This window comes from Leucopleurus acutus (assembly GCF_964270905.1).
Source record: "Leucopleurus acutus genome assembly, chromosome: 19".
Taxonomy (NCBI): domain Eukaryota; kingdom Metazoa; phylum Chordata; class Mammalia; order Artiodactyla; family Delphinidae; genus Leucopleurus; species Leucopleurus acutus.
In genome coordinates, this window is record NC_139161.1 from 54152571 (window position 1) to 54178540 (window position 25970).

The following is a 25970-nucleotide window of genomic DNA, read 5'->3' on the forward strand; positions in this document are numbered from 1 at the left end:
GCCAGGGAAGCCCTATTGATACTTTTATTCATTTATTTTGGCTCTTTACCTGATTACAGGGGACCATGAAGTCTGAAAACATACTTGCCTATTGATAATAATATATAGAATAATAGTTCCTTTGTCTCCAGACTTTATAGCCACTTTGTAGCTTTCATATGGAGAAAGGTCACATCTCACTGTTTCATGTGGTACCTATTATCCAGTGCATATACTATGAATATATTGTATATATTACATGTATTAATGATGAAAATCTTCCTGTGCTAATAATACTACATTGAATTTGTATTAGTTATTAAGCAACGAGAATTAATGATATAGTTCAGGAGGCATCCCCTGTGTGAAAATGTAACTAGTGCCATCCTTTGTATAGACCTGGAAAATAGGTTCATGTTAGGGGAAGCAGAAGCTTTCTAAGATCCTACTATACCCCACTATTAGGGAAAGGTTAGAAATAAAAATAACTTCCGTATTTCTGTGCATCCGGACAGGCTTCCCTGATCAGGGACAACTTTATGGTCTTAAAGTAATACTATAGACCTAAAATAAAAGCAAGTACATAATTCCTTCTTAGTGGCAGGTCAGATGTGATTGTTTGATAGTCTTGTGATTATTCAAGTTTTTTTTTTTGTTTTTTTTTGCGGTACGTGGGCCTCTCACTGTCGTGGCCTCTCCCGTTGTGGAGCACAGGCTCCGGACGCACAGGCTTAGCGGCCATGGCTCATGGGCCCAGTCGCTCAGCGCCACGTGGGATCTTCCTGGACCGGGGCACGAACCCGTGTCCCCTGCATCGGCAGGCGGACTCTCAACCACTGTGCCACCAGGGAAGCCCTGATTATTCAAGTTTTGACATCGCTTCAGGAAGAGAGAGAGAAAAGAAAAGACCAGTCTAAGGATATTGCTTGCACAGTGCCCTGCGCTCTTTATTTCTTTTGCAGTAGGGCAGGATAGACAATAATTACAGAGAGAAATGACCAAAGACTTCACATTTTGTGCTTCTCTCCAGTCATTCCATAGCGTCAGGACATGATCACTCTTCACTTATGACTTTCGTGTGAACCTCCCGGCTCTTCACCCGCAGCTTGTTGACCTGGGACTCAGCAATGTCAGCTCTTTCCTCTGCCTCCTCCAGTTCATGCTGGAGCTTGCGGAATTTAGATAGATTTGTATTGGATTGTTCCTCCTGAGAATAAAAATGGAATTGTGAGGCACCCATACCGGGCATCTTTCTAGACTCTGTAGGCCTAAGGGAAGAAAGGACTTGCCATCTGCAGAAAAGTTAAAATACCCAGTGGGAAACCTTATTGTCTTACCACCTTCTGAATTTTGCTTATCATTAAAATTAACTTTATGATTTATTTGGGGCTTCATGTCTCATAAATAATTGCAACTCTACTTTTGCAACCAAAAGGTGGAAAAAAAATTATGTACTACAATTAGAGTAAGAAAAATATAAGAGCAGAGAAGAAGGCAAGGATAAAATCATGCTTGTTAATGCTTGCTGGAAGATGACTATTCTCTTGAATTAGATATTCTTTATCATTAGGATGAATTTCTTAATACCTTCTTTATATTGAAATAAATGTTGAATTTTATCATATATCATTTTGGCACATTTCAAAACAATCACTTTTTTTCTCCTACTTTGGATGTAATGATTCTACTGACAGACTCCTTAATATTAAGTAATCCTTACTTTGTAGGAATTAAGCCTATTTAATCACTGATGGACAGTCTCCTTAATACTTATTTATTTATTCTTATTTGGTTGCACCGGATCTTAGTTGCAGCAGGCGAGCTCCTTAGTTGTGGCATGTGAACTCTTAGTTGCGGCATGCATGTGGGATCTAGTTGCCTGACCAGGGATCGAACCCAGGCCCCCTGCATTGGGAGCACAGAGTCTTAACCAGTGGACTGCCAGAGAAGTCCCGACAGTCTTCTTAATAAAAGTAAGGGTTAATATAACTATACTCATGAATAAAACTGCCTTTAGTATCTTCCCCCCCTATTCTCTTTTGGACAGGTTTTGGTATGCAGGTTATGCAAGCTTCTTAAAATGATTTGGAAATCTTTTCATCTTTTCCCATGCTCTGGAATCAGGGATTATCTGTTCCTTGAAATTTTGAAAGACATATCTGGACCTGAGTCTAGTTTCAGAAGTATTTCTGAAATAACTTATTCAGCCAACTTAATAATTTATATTCTCTTATTTCTTTAAGATTTTAACTGTCTTAACAGATTTATATTTTACATTTAAAAATAACTTTTCTACCTGTATGGTTTGTCCCATTTCTCATTTGTAATGTTGTGAGTTTGTATTTTCTCTCACTTTTTCCTTGATTAATCTAGTTATAAGTGTATTTATTTTATTAATTCCCTAGATGTTAGTGAGATTATCAAATTAGAAAATAGAATACTCTAATTCATTAATTTCTACCTTTATCTTTATCAACACCTCTTACTTTTGTTATTTTATTATTATTTATGATTTCTTTATTGGACTGTCAGTTTTCTTCATTTTTTAAAATTCTTGATTCATAATGAAAGCATATAAAGCAATGAATTGTCCTTCAAGGACAGCTTTGGTTACATTCTAGACTTATAAATTCTAGACTTCTTCCTTGAAATTTTATTTACAGTTAAAAATCATTCAGTAATTATGTTTTTATTTAATTTAATCCAAACATTTTTTAGGAAAGTTAGTTTTTTAACATTTAAGTGCTTGGAAATTTTTGTTTATATGTTCTCATTACTTTACAACTTTATCACACTGTGGCTAGAGAATGTGGCCTGTATTATTTCTGCTTTGAAATTTTTTGATTCTTTGTGGATTGAATGTTAACTTTAAAAATCAATCTATTAATATTACAAATAGTAAGCAATGAGTTAAAAACATGCAAACGTTTTTAAGAAGTACACAGTCTTCTATGAAGCAAACAGCTTATTCACTACAAGAAGTAAATAGTAAATCTAATTATTTATTTATTAGTTTTTCTTAAGAGAGGACTTCTCCCTTCCCTCTGTCTTAAGGATACTTACAGCCTCCTCAGCTTGTCTCTTGTAAGATTTCACTTTTGCCTGAAGTTTATCTACCAAGTCCTGAAGCCTGAGTATATTTTTCCGATCTTCTTCCGTCTGAAAGATGATAAAAACCACAGGGCCTTACTTCAAAAGCACATGACTGTTGGATCATCTCATGTGAGTGTTTCCTGTATATGCAAGGAGTGTTTAGCTGATAAAAACGGTTGCTGTACCTGGTAGGTGAGTTCCTTCACTCTCCTCTCATGTTTGCGCAGGCCCTTGACAGCTTCCGCACTACGCTTTTGCTCACTCTCAACCTCTCCTTCCAGCTCACGCACCTGCGAATGAGTAGGCTCTTAAGAACTTTGATCCAGTAAGGCATTGGGAACAAATGGAAATAGATAGATATTGAGAGACCCACCCTGGCCTCCAGCTTCTGGATCTGCTTCTTCCCGCCCTTCAGGGCCAGCTGCTCAGCCTCGTCCAGGCGGTGCTGCAGGTCCTTCACCGTCTGCTCCAGGTTCTTCTTCATCCGCTCCAGGTGGGCGCTGGTGTCCTGCTCCTTCTTCAGCTCCTCGGCCATCATGGCCGCCTAATTAGCAGTAAAATAAAACCAGTAGAGAGAGCTGAGACAGCCCATCAAGATTCTAACTTGACCACCCCCCTGTGGCCCTCTACTCACGTCAGTGATGGCCTTCTTGGCCTTCTCTTCTGCATTGCGAGCTTCTTGGATAATGTCCTCCATCTCTCCCTGGATTTGGGAGATGTCTGTCTCCAGCTTCTTTTTCGTGTTGATCAGGCTGGTGTTCTGGTTAAAATATCAAATTTAGAAATACTGAGTACATGAGAGCAAAATTACAATGTCCAATGTTCTAATGACCCCACAAACTAATTAATTAAGGTAACTAATTAGTATCCCTTCTTGTTCCATAAATTATCTGAGTTGACAATATACTTTTACAAGACAGTCAACTCTGAATGTCACAGTTCATATAAACAAAAATATTGTTAATCCAAAGATATTTTAAACTTTAGCCTCCATAAAACATTATGAATGCATTTTTAGATAGTACTAAGATTTGAGCAAGAATTTCATTTCCAGTCCACTGTATTTTTTACTTTTATGTTATACTCACCTGGGTGTGCAGGAGCTGGACGCGCTCGCTGGCGTCCAGGAGCTCCTGCTCCGCCATCTTCCTGCTCCTCTCCGTCTGCTCCAGGGTGGCCCGCAGCTCCTCGATCTCGGCCTGCAGCAGGTTGGCTCTGCGCTCCACGATCGCCAGCTGCTCCTTCAGGTCCTCTTGGCCCCGGAGAGCATCATCCAGGTGGAGCTGGGTATCCTGTGGAATGAACGATCATTGAGACACCTTGTTCTCAGGGCTGCAGTCACCCCAACTGCCCTGGGACCATCTCCTGAGCCCATTTACCTTGAGGATGGCTTGGGTGTTCCTGTAGTTCTTCAGGGCCTCAGCAGCCGTGCGGTTGGCGTGGTTCAGCTGGATTTCCATTTCGTTGAGGTCTCCCTCCATCTTCTTCTTGAGCCTGATGGCATCATTTCTGCTCCGGATCTCAGCATCCAGCGTGCTCTGCATGGACTCCACGACTCTAATGTGGTTCCTCTTCAGCTGGTCAATTTCCTCATCCTTTTCAGCAATTTTCCTGTCAACTTCAGACTTGACTTGGTTCAACTCCAGCTGGATGCGCAGGATCTTTCCCTCCTCGTGTTCAAGAGATGCCTTAATGACAGCAAGGGGTGACATTAGCAGGGAATGGAAGCATTCAGAAGTTTTTCTGCACATGTTCCTCCCACTAATTTTGTGCTATTTCTTTTTCTGTTCAATATATGTGGCTAGTCCTAATTTTTTTTTTGAATCTGTTTACAATGCACATTTTTGCCATGTACCTCTGCCTCTTCTAAAGCAGCCTGAATTTCAGACTTCTCTTGTTCCACTTGTTTCTTTATTTTCTCCAGTTCATGTATATGTTTCCCTCCTTCTGCAATCTGCTCAGTGAGGTCAGAAATCTCCTCTGTTGTTTGGGTAAAAGACAGGTAGAGGTTTGATGAGACAGAGGACATAAGAGGAAGGTTCCTCCAAGGCATGAAAATTATTGAAAGTGAAAGGGACTCACGTTGCAAGTTTTTGTTCTCTCGTTTCAAAGTTTCTAGCTGATCCAAGGACTCCTCGTAGGCGTTCTTCATCTTGAACAGCTCAGTGCCAAGAAAGCGGGCCTCCTTCTGAGCGGCCTCGAGCTCGACATGAGTTTCCTCATACTTCTGTTTCCATTCTGCCAGGACCTGAAACACCCACCAAGAGTGGTTACCTCCTGGAAAGGATAGAGGACAATGGTGGAGAGCAGAGACTGCTGTAGAAACTACCTTATCGAAGTTCCTTTGCTTTTTGTCCAGAGCTGCGCAGGCAGCGTTTGTCCTCTCCACATCGAGCATGAGGTCCTCGACCTCATTCTGTAACCGCTGCTTCGTCTTCTCAAGGGAAGCGCATTTGGCGTTCACGGCTTCTACATGTTCTTCAGCAGCCTGCAGCCGCTGGGCCAGCTTCTTCCTTGAAGATTATGTATGTTTGTAGAAAGAAGTGAACCAAACCAAGAATTATGAACTATTACCATGCTGAAAAGTATGGGGAACTTCATATTAAAAACATCCAATCATTCACTCAACAAATATTGATGAGCTTCTTTTATGAACCAGATGCTGAGTACACAGCAGTGAACAGGACAGAAAAGGTCCCTGCCTCGTGAAGCTTCCAAACAAGTGAGAAACAATAAGCAAGTGAGAAAATGCATAACAACATCTTGCAGATATAAGTGCAGTGAAGGAAAATAAAATGGAGTATGGCGTGGCCAACTATTCTAGATACTCAGGGAAGTCCTCTCCGAGGAGGTAACATTTGAGTCAAGATCTAAAAGAAGTCAGAGTGAGCCAGAGGGAGATCTGGGGGGAGAGTATTCCAGACACAGAGGGGCCAACAACTGCAAATACCTGAAGCAGCAGTGAGCTTGATGTGCTTGACAACCAGCAATAAGGCTGATTATCTGTATAATTACTTGTTATTCTTTGTTTCCTAGCCTAGAGTTGAGGCTAGGAGGGTAGTGATGGTGTTTGCTTTATTCATGTCTTATTCTCAGGGCCTGATAGTGCCTGGCAAGTAGGAGCTAATTAATGAACGTTTATGGGCTAATTCACTGAATCTTCAAAGGTTGTGTCTTTCTGATTCAACATCCAGTGTTCTCTGCACATTCTCTCCTATCTATGCACATACTTGGCCTCCTCCAACTCCTCCGTGCGCTGGATGGCGTCCGTCTCGTATTTGGTCCTCCACTGGGCCACCTCACTGTTGGCCTTGGACAGCGCCCTCTGCATCTCGGCCTTGGCTTCCTGCTCCTCCTCATACTGTTCCCGCAGCAGGTCACAGTCGTGGCGGGAGGACTGCAGGGCGTGGGCCAGGGCGCTCTTGGCCTGTGGAGGTAGTTACACCTTCTTTTTACTGTACGTTTAATTGTTTAATTATTAAGTTTCAAAACCTTTTTAAAGTTGGTGTAATGGACTCCAGTTAGGGTCAGGTTAGGGGAAAAAAATGAGTCTTACAACGATAGTTACCTTTATCTCCTCTTCAAGTTGCCTCTTTAATTCCTCAGTCTGTTGAGTAAATGCTTGCTTGCCCCTTGATAGCTGAGACACCAAAGATTCTTTCTCATCTAGCTGACGTGAAAGCTCACCTGTAGGCAGAAGGAATGGCACCACTTTTTAAAGCAAAGGAAAAGCCCATATTGCAAAAGCCCATATTAGAAATAAGTTTAAACTCTCAGCACCGCCTTCCAGTTGAGTACCCAGGTGATTCAATTCTCTGTTGACACCTTCATGCTAGTGTCAGATTTCTCATCTTTATGGTGAAACTTACATATTAACCTGAATGAATAAATACAGCTTAAATTTTCTTTGTTCTCTCCATAACTGATTCTTTCAGGGTTATATAATATCGTGTAAAACCTGTTGATAACTGTCAAAGACGGTAGCTAAAATGTCTAATTCTACATTGTCCCTGTTTCATAAGACATTTGAGGGACTGGGTTATCCATTGCCCTATTCAGGAATTTGGTTCACTCTGATCTAGACAAAAAGAAGCTTAGTCTAAAACAGAAGCCCTGGACCCATGCTGGAGTGACTCCTGATACCAAGCATCCCCTCCATGTGACCAAATCCTCAAGGCCTTTGTGGAGCAGAGCTTGACCCAGTCCTGTGGAAGTCTTCATCTCCAGCACTGTCCCCAAGTGACCTTGCATGTAGGATGAGAGCCTGAGCTGTTTGGTGAATCACACATATTCTCAGTTGCTTTTATTAGGCTCTCACATCACGATATCAGTTGTTTTTGACCACATCATCTCCACTTTTAGGCCTCATAGAGGAGAGAGTTACCAGATTCTGTCTGCAGGCGTCCCCTCTGAGTTGTCAGGTCATTGATCAGCCGCTGTTGCTCTTCCTCCTTCGATTTCAGCTCGCTCACTTGGTCTTCCAGGGTGCGGCACATCTTCTCTAGATTTCCCTGCGAGAGAAAAAGTAGAAGAAGCAAATGAAGACATTTTAATAATATTTTGCTATTTCTTCTAAAACAGAAAAATATTTATTTTGACATATAAAATAAATTTTCTTATATGTAATACGATATATTAGAATTTTTTCTATATATTTTATGATTGCTGTCCTAAGTTGAAACTATACATTGGGGTTTTTAAAAAGCTAATTGTGAAGCTTTGTTCAGTATTCCAGGCATACCTCATTTTGCTGCTCTTCACAGATAGTGTGTTTTTTTTTGTTTTGTTTGTTTGTTTGTTTACAAATTGAAGGTTTGTGGCAACCCTGTGTCCAATAAGTCTGTCAGTGCCATTTTCCCAATAGCATTTGCCCACTTCGTGTCTCTGCATCACATTTTGGTAATTCTCACAATATTCAAACTTTTTCATTATTGTATTTGTTACAGTGATCTGTGATCAGTGATCTTTGATGTTACTACTATGACTCGTTGAAGGCTCAGATGATGGTTAGCACTTTTTTAGCAATAAAGTATTTTTAAATTAAGGGATGTATATATTTTTTAGACATAATGCTACTGCACACTTAATAGGCTACAGAATAGTGTAAACATAACTTCTATATGCACTGGGAAACCAAGACATTTGCGTGACTTGCTTTATTTTGATAGTTGCTTTATTGTGGTGGTCTGAAACCAAACCCGCAGTATCTCTGAGGTATGCCTATAATAAAAAAATTAAAGATCATATGCTAAATTTAAGATTTTTTGAGAATTGAATGGCACGTTTTCTAAAAGCATGTTTATAAATACTTGATTGTTTTTATGTACCGTGAAACTTTGCTTATTGGATAATTGAGAATTTTGGAGACCTGTGTTCTCCAGTTGGAGAAGAGAACACCCAACCGATGCTCACTGCTGGTGCTGTCATTTGTTAGTAGTGTCATGGGGCCGATGCGCTTATTAACTTCTTTGAATATTAGTTTCTTCATATGATTAAGTGGAAATAATACAAATACTAACATCTTTCTTGCTTACCTTCTGGATTACTACAAAGAACAAACGACATGTTGTGTGTAAAGGGCCCTGTGCAAACTGTGACATGCACATAAAGGGTCATTGTTGTTAATAACTGTTTCTCAGACTGCGGTACCTTGGCTTTGGAGACAGTCTCCACGTTGCTAGCAAGGTCATCAATCTCCATCTTCATCTCACTCTTCTCCTTCTCCAGCTTCTGCTTGACCCTCTGCAGGTTGTCAATCTGCTCCCCCAGCTCGGCCACACTGTCCGCGTGCTTCTTCCTCAGCGTAGCCGCCGTGGCCTCGTGCTGCAGGGTGGCCTCCTCCAGGTCCCTGCGCATTTTCTGGAACTCGGCCTCCCGCTTCTTGTTCATCTCAATCTGGACCGAAGTGGCCCCGCCGGCCTCTTCCAGCCTCTCGCTGATCTCCTCCAGCTCCCGGGAGAGGTCCGAGCGCTGCTTCTCTGCTTTGGCGCGGGAGGCCCGCTCTGCCTCGATCTCCTCCTCCAGCTCCTCGATGCGGGCCTGGCAGTGGGGAAAAGCTCAATTTTAGCCTTTTTATGTCGTAACTGTGCCTCTTTGAGCCAGACTGATGGAAATATGAACTTACTTGCAGCTCTTTGATCTTCTTCTGCAGTTGAATGCCAAGTGCTTGTTCATCTTCAATCTTGCTTTGCAAATTGCTGATTTCAAACTCTTTCCTTTTTGCAAAGTAGCAGAGGATAACAGTTGAGTTCATATGCAACATTGGAAGCAAGTTCATAAGCAATTCTTTCATACTTACTTTTTGAGCTTTTCATCAAGTTGTTGTTTTTCATTTTCAATGTCCATTATGGACTCTTGGGCCAACTTGAGGTCACCTTCAAGTTTCCTCTTAGCCCTTTCTAGGTCCATGCGAAGTTTCTTTTCTTGCTCCAAAGACCCTTCAAGCTAAATACAAATAATGTTGAGTCAAAAGGATTGCTTAGCTTCCTTTCAAAGAAAATAAGTTCCTTGCTAATCCTAGACTTACGTCATCCACTTGCTGCTCTAGCTTGGTTTTAGCTTTGGTCAGAGTGTTCACTTTGTCCTCTTCTGCCTGCAGGTCATCCAGGGTCTGCTGGTGGGCCTCCTGGAGGGCCTTCTTCTCCTTGGTCAGCTTTGCGATGTTTTCATCCAGACCTGCCATCTCTTCTGTGAGGTTTTTCACCTTAGGAAGTAAAAACACTTTGCATTACATGTTACATTTTGGTGGCTTCAGTTTTATGCTTGTATTCCCTAATAATAATAAAAAAGTAAACTTTCCTTGTATACGTTTCCTACCTTATTTTCTGTGGCATGTTTCTCCTTCTCAACCTTGGCCAGTGTCAGCTCAAGGTCATCTATGTCTTTCTTCAGTTCCGAACATTCGTCCTCCAGTTTCCTCTTCTTGGCCGTCAGCTCAGCATTGATCTCTTCCTCATCCTCAGCTCTCTCAGTCACCTCCTTGATTTTGGCCTCGAGCTGGATTTTGGTTTTGATCAGTTGGTCACATCTTTCCTCTGCATCAGCCAAGCCTTCAGCTTCCTTGAATTGGCAACAAAATCAAAATTGGGAAGTAAGAATGAAGTATTTCACAATGATAACAGTGTAAATCACCACTATTGGTTCTTTGGCTTAAACTTTTATGAACCACCTGCTGTGTGTGATGCAGGACGCTTCACATTGTGAGAAAAACAAAATGTATCAGATATTGTCCTGTTCCTTTAGAAGAGTATATTCTACAGTAGATTAGAAAACTTAACCCCAACAAGCTACCATTAATTCAGAAACCAGTTAGTGACGTAAGAGATCAGAGAAGTTGTATCAGATATGGTTTCATGAATGAAGTGGCATTTGAGTTGGGCTTTGAGAATGGGTAGGATTTGGTCTTGTAGAGATGAATATATTGGGAGAAGGATCAGGGGGAGAGAAGGGGTTCCAGCGGGAGAAACTCTGGATGGAGCCACCACTGGATTATTTCCCTTCGTAGTCTTGGCAGATGATCCTGGTTAAGATGCCCTAAATTCTATCTGAGGCATACAGTGATCAAGAAATTCCTAGCAACCTATGTTTCTACTTAAGAGGGTTGGGGGTGGACAGGAAATGAGAGAGAAATTGATAGATACATTCGTCAGTGAGCCTCCATACCAGTCTTTGAATACATAAAAGAATAAAATGTGCTGCACATAGCCAGGTAGTGAGTATAGTGGTGTAGGACAGAGTCTAAGTGATTATCTAGGGACAAGAGAAGAGAATTCAGGATAGATTTGAAAGGGGTGGGGACAGAAAAACAGCTCTTTTCCCTTCTGTAATCTAAAAGAAGGAATTATTACACTGCCCAAACTTGACAGAAGAGACCAATCTTAATCAGCAGGAAACACATACGATTTTGTGATGAGTAAATTATACCAGACCAATTCAGTTCACTCCAAATGAAAGACAGTCTCATAAATTACATTTCAGAGTTGATGAAAGCAATTCTAAAACACTTGGTTTGGGAGTAGCAGCAGGCTGGATGGAGGGAGAGAGTTGGGGGTAGGCAGAGCGAGTTAGGTACTGATGCAGCAACCCGGGTGTGATGTGCTACAGCACTGACTATGGAGACGGATTGGAAAGAGCAAATCTCAGTTTTGGAGATCAAAAACAATAATTCAATAAAAATTGATGTAGAATACTGTCATTTGTCAGCTATACAGCTGTGATTTAAGACCCATAGACATACAGACATCTAGAAGTTCAGGGAAGTTTCAGAGAAAACAAATCACTCTCTCCATGCTATCCTCTCCTTAATATTTTATTTGGGCTAGCTTCATGTTAAAATCACTTTCAAGGACTGTCTTCATAGGGAAAAGAAGTTGTAAACCCTGTAGTCTGATGAAATTGTACAGAATGGAAGAAAATGGTCAGTTCTAGCTCATTGCCCTGGTTCTGGTTTGGGGGCATTTATTGGGTGATGAAGGAATAAGGACTTCATTAGTACCATCAGAGTGCTTTAACCTTCTCCCTCCAGTGAGTGTCCCTCACACTGACTACCCAACTCCCTGCCTCTAGTTGTGGCTAGAGTCATAGCGCTTGCGTCCTGATTAGCAGTGCACAGGATGATACCACTACTTACAGCCTGAACTTGGAGCTGCAAGTCATTTTTTTCTTTCAACAGTGACACCATCTTTTCTTCCAGTTCCTTCCTTTTTGCCTCTGACTTGGCAAGTTCTTCTTTAGTTCTCTCGAACTCTTCCTTCATGTTGGCCATCTCCTTCTCCGTCTCCGCACTCTTCAGCAGGGGCTTGATCTTGAAGAAGAGTTTCATCCAGGGCCAGTGCTTGACGTTCATGAAGGCTCGGATGTTGTACTGGATGCAGAAGAGAGACTCCCTGAAATTTAATTGATGCAAATTAGATATTGTGTGGATGATGAAATGAGATGAAATCTTGGCAGTGAGAGTTGGAGGTTCTGCCTTCCACCATGTTCCTCACCTACTTTCAAAAGCACAGATGAAAGAAATTATATTTGGGGATGGTGGTCAAGGACTCATTAATCATTCCTTTCTCTACGTTGGTGCTTCTCAAACTTTGGTGTGCATAAGAATCATTAACCTCTTTTTTTTTAATTTATTTTATTTTTTTGGCTGTGTTGGGTCTTCATTGCTGCGTGTGGGCTTTCTCTAGTTGTGACAAGCAGGGGCTACTCTTTGTTGCGGTGCGCAGGCTTCTCATTGTGGTGGCTTCTCTTGTTGCGGAGCACAGGCTCTAGGCGCACGGGCTTCAGTAGTTGTGGCACGCAGGCTCAGTAGTTGTGGATCGCAGGCTCTAGAGCGCAGGCTTAGTAGTTGTGGTGCACGGGCTTAGTTGCTCCGCGGCATGTGGGATCTTCCCAGACCAGGGATCGAACCCGTGTCCCCTGCATTGGCAGGCGGATTCTTAACCACTGCGCCACCAGGGAAGTCCCTCATCTAGTGTCTTAATTATCTCATCTCATCAAATACTGGTTCCTGGACCCTTTCCCCAGAGATTCAGATTCTGCAGATATGAGGTGGGGTCTAAAATTTGCATTTTTAACAAGTTTGCAAGAGATGCTGATGGTGTAGGTCCAAGGACCACCCTCTGAGAAGTACTGCTCTGCTTTAGTGCTTTGCAAACTTTCCTACGTGAATGCCACTGAGAGCAGTGAAGGGGGAACCAGACCCCTCAGGGATTTGGGGCATGGGATAAAGGGACTCATTAAAAACTCAGAATTTCTTTGAAAAATCTCTGGTTTTATATTTTAATGTTGTATGATTTTTGCATTCTACTCTAATCTCATCACATTTGTTTTCATCTAAATTATTTTTAAAAATTAATTACCTTCATATATGGGCAATTAATTGCCCCAATATACATCTATATATATATCTACATATATCTCTCTATATAAATATATATATAGGTTCATGACCAAACTTATTATTTTTAATGAAATAGAATACAGTAAAAGATATTAGCAGAACTACAGGTGATAGAAAATCTGTTCCATGTAAATTATTTATATATTTACACACACATACATGTATGCATGGATATACAGGTGGCAATATAAAATGCATTTCTCCCTATGGATCCCGTTCATATGCGTCCTGCAGTTTGAGACACCTGACTCGTAGTCTTAGAACTCTGTCCCTGCATCAAATGAGATGACTAAAAAGCCAGGTACCTCGGTGAAATTGTATTAACTTACTGAAAAAATATTTTTCACCAATTTTGCCCTTAATAATTTAAATCATAATAATTCAATAATAGAAACGATCAGATGAAGAAGTTGTTTCTGCATGTTGAGTACAACCACTGTTGAAAATACTGTCTGATATGCAGTTCAGTGTATCTTATTTAATGATCTACCCAGTAAATTCATATTAGAACCAAATGCTAGGGCAACACTTTGTCTCTGCTTACTCAATGGTATGTTTTCTCTTGTTAGATAAGACCTACACATCTCTCTTTTTTATTATGCTTCCCTCTCTTTTTTATTTTTTACCCGAGCATTCGATGTATTCTGTGGTGATGATTCCTACCTTAACTTTTCTGGTACATGTATATCTCCACTTCAGCATCAGACTCTTATTCATTCCTTCTTACTCTGGTGGCCTTATCATATCTGAGCCTTAACTGTAAGCCACCTCAAATATGCTTCTGAAGGATGTGAGTAGACAAGCAATATGTTTGTATACCTCCTCTCCACCATCTTCTGGTACTCCACTCTTGCCAAGAACCCTTTGCACCTGGCCTGGGTTCGAGTAATCAGCTGGGCCAGCTTGTCATCTCGCATCTCCTCTAGGAGCCCCAGAAGGCCAGCTTTGAAAAAGACCTGTGTGTGGGCAGAGTTGCAGATCAGAAACTTTACACAGACTCCAAAGGGACAGGCATAGGGTCTGGTGGGCCTTAGAGACTATTACCTTGGTGTGACCAAATTTATACTGGGTGTGGTCAATGTCGATGGATCCAAGGAGCTTCTCAGAAGCCTTCTTGCTGTCAATGAATTGTCCTTCAGGGATTGCACTTGCATTTAATACCTTGTATCTGGTAAAGTAAATATAGTTTTTTAAAACTTGGTTTATTGATGAGACTAGTAGCTAAGTATTAAATGATCCATTAAAAAAACCCAGAGCTTTAAAACAATTATTCTTTCTTCACAGGAAGGACGTTGTATACATAGATGGTCAATCTAGTATCTACTGTCTATTTTTATTCCATTTTACCTTCCTGCACAGTTGCAACTTTCCTTTCTGCCTCATCAGACCCTGTTCTCAGGAAAGTATTCTGCAGTTTTGTTCCGATAGTGTGTAGATGAGCAACACAATGTAACAAATTATCCTTGCTAGATGCATTTGCTGTTGATAGTGCTTCCCTCTACTGAGGTTTTGGAAGGATTAAATGAAATAATCCAAACATATCAAGCACTCAAAAATGGTTGTTCTCATAATTATTGACGTTAATGTAGACATCTATGAGCTAAGCCCAGGAGCATGGTAAAGCCAGTGAAAAGTCTCTAGAGTGCTTAGTATGTGGTATATCTGTGTTTTAAAGGTGTTTTGAGGCTTATAATTTTTTACTCTTTTTGTAGCAAATTAAAAATAACAAAGGCATAGTTTTCACTAAATTGTTTTGCTTGCACTAAATATATTTACACTAAACTCCAGGAAACACCATAATTAGGAGAGTCTGACCTCTGTTTGAAGTCTGCATACAGGATTCTGCTTGGGAACCCCTTCCTACAGATGCGGATGCCCTCCAGCACACCGTTACACCTCAGCTGGTGCAGGACAAGCTCATGCTCCATGGCCCCTAAAAAAAACCCATATTTATTTCACTGCAGAGTTTTGTTAAAAGGAGGTATGGCAGTCATGCTTTGTGCTTCCACTCTAGAACTTCTTACCAGGCGTTTTTGTTTCATTGGGGATGATGCACCGCACAAAGTGAGGATGGGTACTCCTGAGGTTGGTCATCAGCTTGTTCAGATTCTCCTGTGAAATCAGGGAAAATCCTGTTATCTAAGATTTAGACATGGTTATGAGCATGTGGTGATGTCTATAAAATCAATGTCCATGGCTGAGTTGAATGATCCTTCTGGACCATTTTAACTTAAGGTACCACCTTGGTAAACTTTTCCTGAGATGCAGTTTCCTCCTCAATACCTCTTTCTCCACTTGAGTTGGCAGGAGTTACACATATAAAGCAGGCTGTCAGGTGATTCTTCTCAGTGTATGCAAGCACCGTCCTCCTTCCTACCCTTGTCCCTGGCCACCCACGTACATTTACAAAGCCATTGCCTTCCCATCCTGGATGGTCACCCTTCTACCAAACTCTGTGGTTCTCCAGGAAGGAAATACAAGCCTACACTACATTTGAACTTATTCTCATAAATATAGCTTCCCCTTTCCAACTCTGTCAACTTCTAGGGCATAAAGATTATCTATAGGGGGAACAATCCTACCAGTTAAATTGAGAATTGACTAGATTATGAACATGGATACCATATTAGGTTCCTTAAGGCCTAGCTGTTAGATTTCCATTAGTCCTACTGATGATTTAGTCTCTTGGAGCACGTGCCATTGCTTATTTGCATGACTCAACTAGATTATGCATAGCAGAGCATTACGTTTTATAACATTTCCTATAAAATATTTTTTATTATTTGGCTTAGCATGAAAGATGACCTGATAATTTCTGAGTAATTTAAAGCTCTTCTCTTCAAAGCTAGATGAACAGAAGCCATTAGTTAAGGTCAGTCCTTTCCTAAATGACTTGTGGAGAGAAGGCTTTGTGCTTTTAATTCCCAAAATAACAAGAGTGTCAAAAACAGTTTGTTTCTTACTCTGAAAAGGGCAGACACGGTCTGGAAAGAAGAGCCCTTCTTCTTACCACCTCTCTTGGCACTCCCACCGCCACCCGCCTCTGGAGAACAAACAAGAAAAGTTGTCATTCAAACATAGTTTTGAATTGACAGGGCTATTTCTTGCCTATTTGTTGATTTCTGTGCTCACATGGAACATTTTTCCAACACAGATGACCTCTCTGTTTGAGCCTGAATGAATCTTATATGTCAACTAAGTTTGCATCCACTTTTCAGTGGTACTCAATAACCAGCAGATACGGAGGAAAAAGCAGGAGAGAATCATAGAAGCCAAGCCTTTTCATTGGTTGAGATGTTGAAAGTTCCTTTCTGACTCTTGCAGTAGGGCCTCCATCAGTGCTGGAGTGAATGTATAATCACAATGCAGCCTACTTACTCAGGACTTGGAGGCACAATAGATTTGGCCCTGCAACACTTCAGCCTAGGCTATGATATCACTAGCCTCAATCTAACATCACATTTTGTAGTATCAGGAGAACATGTTGGGATTTTTTTGAGCATTACCTGCTTCAGCACTTTGAGCCCCAGAGAAGAGGTAAGCTAGAGTCTTCATTGCAGACTTCTGGTACAGCCCGACCACCGTCTCGTTCAGGGGGTCCTTGTTCTTGTCCAGCCAGCCAGTAATGTTGTAGTCCACGATGCCGGCGTAATGCACCAGTGAGAAGTGGCCCTCGGCCTTGCCTTTAACCACCTTGGGTTTTTGGAAGTTGGCAGACTTTCCAAGATGCTGTTCATACAGCTTGTTCTTGAAGGAGGTGTCTGTGGCCTTGGGGAACATGCACTCCTCTTCCAGGATGGAGAAGATGCCCATCGGCTGGAAGCAGACCACAGCACAAAGTTACAATTCTATATAAGCATTTTTCTTTGTCTATAGAATTAAACAAGGTGCAGTGAATAATTTAGTTCTCACAAAACATAGTTTCTAAAACTTGAAACGGACCTTCTCGATGAGCTCAATGCAGGCGGCCAGGTCCATCCCGAAGTCGATGAACTCCCACTCGATGCCCTCCTTCTTGTACTCCTCCTGCTCCAACACGAACATGTGGTGGTTGAAGAACTGCTGCAGCTTCTCGTTGGTGAAGTTGATGCACAGCTGCTCCAGGCTGTTGAACTAAATAAATGGATGCGTTTACTTTTCTCTTAGCAAATTGAGCAGTTTAAGATATAGGGCTTCTTAATTTAAAAATGTAAACTAGCCTTTAGATTATGGGTATCAAAGTCCTTGGGGGGCTGTGAAATCTACTGTTTCCTCTGCTGCCATTTTATACAAAATCCTAAATCATCATCATTATTAACTCTCCTTTCTTGCACTTGCTTAAATTGACTCAGGTGTTTTTCTGAGTTCCTACTTAATCATTCCATGTTTATTCCCATCATCTTCTGCATTTTCTGTTGACTCATTTAACAGCTAATTTGAAACCCATTAGAAGCTGACTGGGAGGAGTCTTGTGTGGGAGCCATCATGGTCAGCATTGCAAGGGAGCAATAATTGCCACCCCTACTCTTTGATGTGAAGCGAAAAAAATCAAGATTCCAAATATTATGTACAGTATATTAACACACACTCATATTTTTTTAAAAGCCAAAATGTTAACATTAACTAGATATAAATAGCAGAATTAATATGGACTCCTTTTCCTTCATTTTCCATAATTTCTGCCATGCCTAAGTTTTGAATTTATAATTAGAAAAAGATAAACTTCTTTAAAACTATAAGCAGGAAAAATGTGTCTTATAATCAAATATGAGTTTTTATCCCATATCACATTGATGAGAATTAAGAGTTCCTTGCATTGAATTTATTAATGCTGACTCTAAATTGCTGACCTTTTCTCAGCTCTTATTATCTGCCTAAGTGTTTCTGAATGGTTTCCCTACCATATATTCAGAGCATATTATGCACTGCACAGGTTTATTTTGATATTTTTATATTAACTCCACTTTGCATTGTGGGATTTTTAAACCCCTCACTACAACAACCTAATTCCCAACTCCCTTTGGATCATGTAGCAAGTTAAAGAGTCCTCAGTAAGTAGCTTATTTCTTATAGAAGTGGGATTGCCACTACAATAAATGATTAGCTGCCCAATCAGTGTCTTTTAAATTTTAGCATAACTTTTTGACATTGGTAATAAAAGGTTATAATATTCACAGATTTCTTCTTATTGATGTTTCCATTGCTTTACTGTAAAAACCCCTTAGCAGCGTACTACCAACTCACATCAAAGATCTCAAAGCCAGCGATGTCCAAGACCCCGATGAAGTACTGCCTGGGCTGCTTGGTGTCCAGCTGCTGGTTGATGCGGGTGACCATCCACAGGAACATCTTTTCATAGACAGATCTGGCCAGGGCGCCCACTGCATTGTACACCTTGAAAGACAAAGGTGTATCCCTTGAGGTTCATAGAGGACCATAAAATGCTTGCATCCCTGGCTGTGAATTTGAATTATGTACGTACCTGCTCTACAGTCTGGCCTTTGGTGACGTACTCATTGCCGACCTTGACCCTGGGGTTGCAGAGGGCTTTGAGCAGGTCAGCAGAGTTCAGACTCTGGAGGTAGGCTGCCTTGTCAGCAACTGAAAGGAAGAAAGGATAGAATGATGTTATGGCCCAAAGCAACCCGCTTCCTCAAATAAAAAAAAATTTTTTAAGCTACAGGCATTTTGTGCAGTGTTTTCAGAATATCTTTTTGAGTATTCTTGCCCATTTTTTTCACTAACTTCAAGACCTTGGTTATGGGTAGTGTTCCCTAAAGAACTTAAGAAATTGTAGGGACATATGTCTAATACCCGTGCCGCACATATCTTATATAGGTATACTTTCAAATGCAATTCTTGGAAATGAATTTGTCTTCCCAGGAAAGCTCAAGGGTAACAAGTTAAGAATGTGATTTTCGGGCTTCCCTGGTGGCGCAGTAGTTAAGAATCCACCTGCCAATGCAGGGGACACAGGTTCGATCCCTGGTCCGGGAAGATCCCACATGCCAGGGAGCAACTAAGCCCTTGAACCACAACTACTGAGCCCGCGTGCCACAACTACTGAAGCCCGCGTGCCTAGAGCCTGTGCTCTGCAACAAGAGGAGCCACCGCAATGAGAAGCCCCTGCTCACTGCAACTAGAGAAAGCCCGCACGCAGCAACGGAGACCCAATGCAGCCAAAAATAAATAAATTAAATAAATAATTTTTTTTAAAAAAGAGTGTGATTTTCAAACAGACATGAAGTCAGGTGGATACTCAGTTGATACCTTCAGTGCCATCTGGCTCCGCTTGCTCCTCACGCTGCTTTTGCTTAAATTTCAAGTTTCCATAATGCATCACAGCCCCCGTGAGCTTGTAGATAGAGATCTTCTCATCATTAGTAAAGCCCAAAATATCAATAGCACTCTGCCAACACAACCAATAGAATGACTGTCAGGTTATGATCCATAACCTGGTTATGTTGTTATGTTAATAGTTAACATGTTTATAGTTAATAGTTAATATGTTTACTATTAATAGTTCACATTTGGATAATTCCTGATTCGTTGGTCAGACTGAGGAAACTACCAGTACTGATGGGAGCAAGGAACTCCTTAGATTGGGTGTCTAGGGAGCTAGTCAACTGGAAGCCAGCACAGAGCATTGGAATCACAGGCGCATACTCTCTGAAGATGCAAAAAGTAAACTTAAAATAGAGAACAAGGATAGTAAACTTATTATTTTGAGAGGTGGTATGGATTTAATGCAAGTAGATTATTAAAAAATGGTTTAGGGAAATTCGGAAAGGATAGTTCTTTAAAAGACTATCATGGGCAAGTGAGATGTTGCAGGGGCACATCCCAGTCTTTTCAGTTGACTCCAGGTGGCACATCCACGCCCATCTTTGAATCTTCTTTTGTGATTTCTACGAGAAACTGAGGATTTATCTAGCGGGACCATTGCTCTGACCCCAAATAAGCATTCTAATTTTCTTGTGTTCTACTTACATCCGTGGCCATCAATTCTTCCTGATCATCAATGCTGGGCACGCTGATCTCCCCTTGACTGACGAATGGGAAATCAAATGGGTTGGTGGTAATCAGAAGCATTTCTAAGTACATGGAACAGAGAAAAGGTAAGCCGAAATATCCTCTTCATTAAAATAACAGATTTCTAGACAAATTCTAAGGCACTAGGATGGAAAAAGCCGTGATATGTTATTGCCCAATGAAAAAAAGAGATTACGGAATAGCATGTAACTGTGATTCCAGTTACTGTATGTATGTATCTATTTGTAAAGATATATCTACAGAAAATGACTGGAATGATATTCATCCAAGTGTTTATAGTGATTATTTTCATAGTGATAGGATTTGGAGGTGTTATTTTCAGTTTTCCCTTTGAAGTTTTATAATGAGCACACATAAATTTTTACCAAACCTACAAAGCTGTTTTCAAAATCAAGACAATATGTACAGTTGACAAAATTCCATCGTGGAATACTGAGTTGGACCAGGCATTGCTAGGTGTGGGTATAGTAATTTTGGAAAGGAATTATTACGTTTCTTACCAATTAGTTCTGGTTTCTTGTTGGATGTGATCTGATAAAAAATATGATAGCTCCTTTCAGCCTTAAGCTGGAAAGTAACTCTAGACTTCTCTAACAGATCTGGAAGGAAATAAATGACAAAGAGGAAAAATGTAAAAATTCATATGAGATGCAAATTTTAGTCAATATTATAGGTCATAAGAAACAGAAATTATTGTAAGGTATATGCAAGCACTTACATGTTTCAATATCAGCAGAAGCCAGTTTTCCTGTAGTGCCAAAGTGAATTCTAATGAATTTACCCTTGAAAGAAAAATTAACATTACTACTTTGTTTTTGAATCATATCAAATCTTTGAGAAACTCAGAACACTTGAAGTGCTGACATTTTAATATTAAATCAATTCAGAGACAATTTGTTTCAGGTAGAAAAAGGTGTATCTCCTATTTTTTAGGTAAGATAATTTTATCTTTAAAATTTGTGGATAATTGTAAATAGTGAAAGATGAACTCAGATATAGGGTCATATATCTTTTTTTTTTTTTTTTGGTGGTACGCGGGCTTCTCACTGTTGTGGCCTCTCCCGTTGCGGAGCACAGGCTCCGGACGTGCAGGCTCAGCGGCCATGGCTCACGGGCCCAGCCGCTCTGCGGCATGTGGGATTCTCCCGGACCGGGGCATGAACCCGTGTCCCCTGAATCGGCAGGCAGACTCTCAACCACTGCACCACCGGGGAAGCCCGGGTCATATATCTTTTTAGACAGGACTTGGATCCATGTTATTACATGCTCAGAGGAAAAGGAAAGAGCCATGGTATAATATAATTAAATTATAATGGAATGAAAAAGACTCAGAGAATGTATTCACAAACATCCCATAAATTTTGACCAGTGAGCAGTGTCTGTAATAGTGTCCAAGAGACTTACAAAGCGAGAGGAGTTATCATTCCTCACGGTCTTGGCGTTGCCAAAGGCCTCAAGCAGGGGGTTGGCACTGATGATTTGATCTTCCAGAGTCCCCTGCAAAGGCAAGAGCATTCCTCACATGTGGGGCTCGGGAGTTTCTTACTAGACAGCTTGGATCCTGACGTGGCAATCAGACCCACCTGCATTTTGCCACTAGTACCTTCATCCTTCCTCTTCTCGCCAGTGACTGCAATTGTTGCAAAGTACTGGATGACACGCTTCGTGTTCACAGTCTTCCCAGCCCCAGATTCTCCGCTGTCAAATAAAAACGAAGTCAGTAGGGGTCCCACAGCTGGTAGCTATTGCAGTCATGAAAAGAAAGCATCAAATCTACTTACGTGATCAGGATTGACTGATTCTCACGGTCTACAAAAGAGAGATTAAAGACGGTCAGTACTGCCTAACATCTTACGGAAAAACCTGAACGAACATTTTGGCCAACCCAATATTTGTAAATGGAGAGTACATAAAATGGCGTGGACTTAGTATTTTTTTTTTTGCGGTACGCGGACCTCTCACTGCTGTGGCCTCTCCCGTTGCGGATCACAGGCTCCGGACGCGCAGGCTCAGCGGCCATGGCTCACGGGCCCAGCCGCCCCGCGGCATGTGTGATCTTCCCGGACCGGGGCACGAACCCATGTCCCCTGCATCGGCAGGCAGACTCTCAACCACTGCGCCACCAGGGAAGCCCCATGGACTTGGAATTTTTCAGCAGTCCCGAGGACTTGGCGGCCCTAGGCCAAGCACCTTTGCCAGCACTGCTCTCTCCTGCTCCCTGTGCCCACCCCCGCCGCACATTAGTGTACAGACTGCCATTGAAACAGAACGCTGCAAAGAAGCAGCAGACTTTCTCTTTTTATACTCCACCACTAAATACTCACTGAAAGTGGACTTTGGGGTTTTCAGGTGGATTTAGATGACAAGTTAGTAACATGTTTATTGTAGGTACAAGAAGTAATGAAAAATAGGCATTAGAGATATTTTTAGTGCGTGAGAAGGAGTAAATATGGTAAAGGTGGTACCTTTGGAAATAATCATGGCCTTAGTCATATTTTTAGGGAAAGTAAAAGTTCATTTTGATGTTTTACTCTCTCTGAAGGGGAAATCTTTCAGCCCTTTCCCCAGGTTACCTTTGTACCTTAGACTGACCTAGCTGAGACAATATTCTAGGAATAAGATGTACGGTATAACTGTTTTAATACCAGATACACCTTAAAATCTGGCGTGTGTTTAGGTTGGTTCTGGGCAAAGGGCAATAGCATTTAGGGGACCACCTCAAAGAGTGTGCTGAGACGGGTAGAGTCTCTTTCTCCTATGGTTCTGTTCTAAAAAGATGCACAAAACATCCAACTCACCTGTCAGCATGAACTGGTAGGCGTTGTCAGAGATGGAGAAGATGTGGGGCGGGGCCTCCTGGCGCTTTTTGCCTCGGTAGGCAGCCACCACCTCAGGGTTGTACACCGGCAGCCACTTGTAGGGGTTGACGGTGACACAGAAGAGGCCCGAGTAGGTCTATGCAAGGGAGTAAGAAAGAATAACTAGCTGAACACCTTTCCTGTGATTTGTGCAATTAACTCATTAAATGAATTTTCACTAAAAGGAACACTTTAATTAAGTGCTCTACATGTCTTCAAGGCATCAGCACAAAAACTAGTTGAAAGGTTCAACAAGACAGCAGAATCCTTGAGGGAAGGGACTATAGCTTAGACTTCTCATTATTCCTTTTGGGATTTGTCACAGTGATTTTCACATAGCAGGAGCTCCAAAGTTGTGGGGTTTTTTAAATGTAGTATAAGACATTTTTTACTGTAGTTTAGAAAATGGGCATATATTTCCTTTGTAGCATTAAGATATTCAAATTCATAAAAACATAAATTTGGTACCGAAGTACTCAACAATATGGAAAATCTTCTTAAGATACTGTGATCCAGTCATTTAAAAAGGCACACATGAAGGTATGCAGCAGTACTGGGGAGATATTTGTAAAATACTACTGAGTTATAAAGATACAGAACACAAAATGATGTAAATACGTTATGATTACAACAGATGGATTTCCAAAATCTTTGACAACTGGTCTAGGATAAGTACAAACCAATCAGAATGGATGCTGACTCTAAACACCAGGTACACTTGTGTAGGTGTTGTCCAGCTGACTAGTAGCAGTGGCTAAACTATACAGAAATGACAGGAATTCCTTGACGGTCCAGTGGTTAGGACTCTGAGCTCCCGTTGTAGGGGGCGCGGGTTTGATCCCTGGTTAGGGAACTAAGATCCTGCAAGCTGTATGGTACGGCCAGAAAACAAAAAACAAAAAACAAAAAAACCCTGTACAGAAATGTCAGCCTAACATAATAGATTCAATTAGAAAGTACTACTGAGTTTGTATTATGTGCAAAGCCTCTGCAAGGCCCTAAGAATGAAACATAAATGAGATGTTGTTCCTTGAGGAACTTTCAGTCTATGTAGGAGACAGACACGTAAATGACTGATGGTGGAAAAACATTGTCAGCGTTATTGCAGAGACAGAAACAACAGGACATGACATCCAACTTTGCCTGGCGAAGTTGGGAAGTTTTCATCAAAGAGGCATTCCACCCAGAAGGGACCAGAACACAGAGATACAAATTGTGGTTATTTTGGAGGAGTGAAAATTGGTCTTTAGAAACATTATTTTTAAGTGTTAATACATGAGTTTATATTTTCCTTCTGAATGATTCTGCATCAGGAATAGGGATGAGGGGAGATGTAAGCACGTGGTTGAGATATAAACAGTAGCTGCTCTAGCGTTTGTTCAAGGGCGCTCTGGCAAACCCAGTCCTTGTGGACAACGGCCTTGCCTGGCTTTGGATGAGAAGACAAAGGATTAAGTGCCAGCTGTTGGGTTGAGCCTTACAGCAGCAACCGTGAGCCTTTTAACTAGTGACATTACTAGTGAGAGCGCAATGAGTCACTACTTGTAACCCATTTATACTATAATGGGCTGACAGGGTCCAGTGATAAAGCCCACTTTGGGGGTGGGGGGCACTCACGTAGATCATCCAGGCTGTGTAACGCTCTTTGAGGTTGTACAGCACTCCTGGCTCGTGCAGGTGGGTCATCATGGCCATGTCCTCGATCTTGTCAAACTTGGGAGGGTTCATGGGGAAGACTTGGTCATCTTTCACTGTAAGAGTCTGGTAAACAGGAAGGGTAACTGTTTGTCAACTGAGTGACCACACAAAATAATCAGTAGAATGTGGTTGGCTCCTGGGACTCTACTCACTGCTCCTCCTTCGGTCTTCACTGTCACTTTCCCACCTTCTCTGCTCTGGATAGTCCCTTTGACAAAGGATTCCTTGGGCTCGACCACAAAGACAGATGACTTGGCGTCAAAGGGCCTATTCTGGGCCTCAATGCGCTCCTTTTCAGACTTTCGGAGGTAAGGAGCGGCCTCCCCAAAAACGGCCATTTCCTGGTCTGAACTCATGGCTGCTGAACTCAGAGGTCCTAAAGAAGATGAAACGTTTCATACTAGAGATTCCGGATTGTCATCTATATCCGTAAATCTCTATCTTGATGATATTTCAGAGGCCCAGTTGAAAATTCCATCAGGCAGGTGCACTGTACTCCACGCTACAGTTATTGAAACAAACATATTACAAGGACTCAGAGGCATCAGGGGTCACTGTGTACCCAGCATTGTACACAGTGGCTTTTTTCTTCTTTCATCCTTCAAGAATGACATTCTAATAAGAGGGCTGGGTGGTGGATGCTGCTAAGGAGCTTGTGATCTGGGCTTGCACCTGATCTTTCTGAACCTCAGTGTCTCCATCTTTAGAATAGGGATTATAATATTGCCTTTCTGAATCCACAACCCATGAGATAGAGTGAAGACACTTTGAAAAAGAAAAGTTAAAATAATGACTGAGAAAGCAAATTGAAATAGTTGAGGCTACTAGATATAAAATGTCATTTATTATAATGCAAGAGAATTCTATTTCCTGCCATATAACGTAAGAGAACTTTATGTTCTCCGTGAGACGTTCAGCTAGAAGTGCTCATGTTCAGTGGACTTGGCGGCGAGTCGGATTATAATTGTGTTTACTATTTTTTTTTTTTTAGCTGGGTGCTTAGTAGAGTTTCTCTAACATAATTTCTTTGCATATTAAATCCCGTTAATCAGTTTAACCCAGTTAAACTAATTGAGGATAAAAGCCACAGCAGACATTATCCTCATTCTTCCACATTAAAGTCTCCCTCTGCTATTCCACATTTCCTTCCAAAAGAGGCAGGCTCCGGCTGCCCCATTCTGTGTTGTCAGCAGGTTGCCAGTGGCATCAGTAGAATGAAAGGTTTAGCAGAGGATGCTACTTCAGTCATTACGTGATCAAATTACTTGAAACTCATTTTAATCATCTTCCCACCAGTCTCTCTCTTTAGAAATGCAGTGTGTAGTAGTGGGGCAGACTAATATCTTTACTATCTATGTAACAAAAATTTCATAGTGTTTTGGTTTCATACAGCACTCAGCACTGGATAAAGTAAC

The 25970-nt window shown here is 41.4% G+C and overlaps 1 protein-coding gene across 2 annotated transcripts; it reads right to left on the reverse strand.

Moving 5' to 3' along the window:
• Positions 1–1033: 1033 nt before the first annotated feature.
• Positions 1034–24911, reverse strand: LOC309975039 (myosin-2; the record flags this gene model as incomplete). 2 transcript variants are annotated; one of them, XM_082859935.1, is made up of 38 exons in its annotated part: positions 1034–1186; positions 3043–3138; positions 3258–3362; positions 3446–3616; positions 3707–3832; positions 4161–4364; positions 4452–4760; positions 4928–5052; positions 5155–5320; positions 5402–5585; positions 6303–6499; positions 6641–6759; positions 7457–7583; positions 8722–9111; positions 9197–9287; positions 9371–9516; positions 9599–9775; positions 9889–10131; positions 11702–11957; positions 13787–13923; positions 14012–14135; positions 14783–14900; positions 14992–15079; positions 15931–16010; positions 16486–16783; positions 16910–17080; positions 18191–18340; positions 18429–18547; positions 19217–19355; positions 19937–20040; positions 20500–20598; positions 20718–20781; positions 21404–21496; positions 21583–21697; positions 21781–21808; positions 22798–22954; positions 24475–24618; positions 24708–24911. In XM_082859935.1, the coding sequence occupies 38 exons, from the start codon at positions 24909–24911 to the stop codon at positions 1034–1036; spliced, it is 5817 nt and encodes a 1938-aa protein (XP_082716061.1). The 2 variants fall into 2 exon arrangements, with proteins under 2 accessions (XP_082716061.1, XP_082716060.1); XM_082859934.1 differs by having other exon boundaries at positions 16474–16783.
• Positions 24912–25970: the final 1059 nt, after the last annotated feature.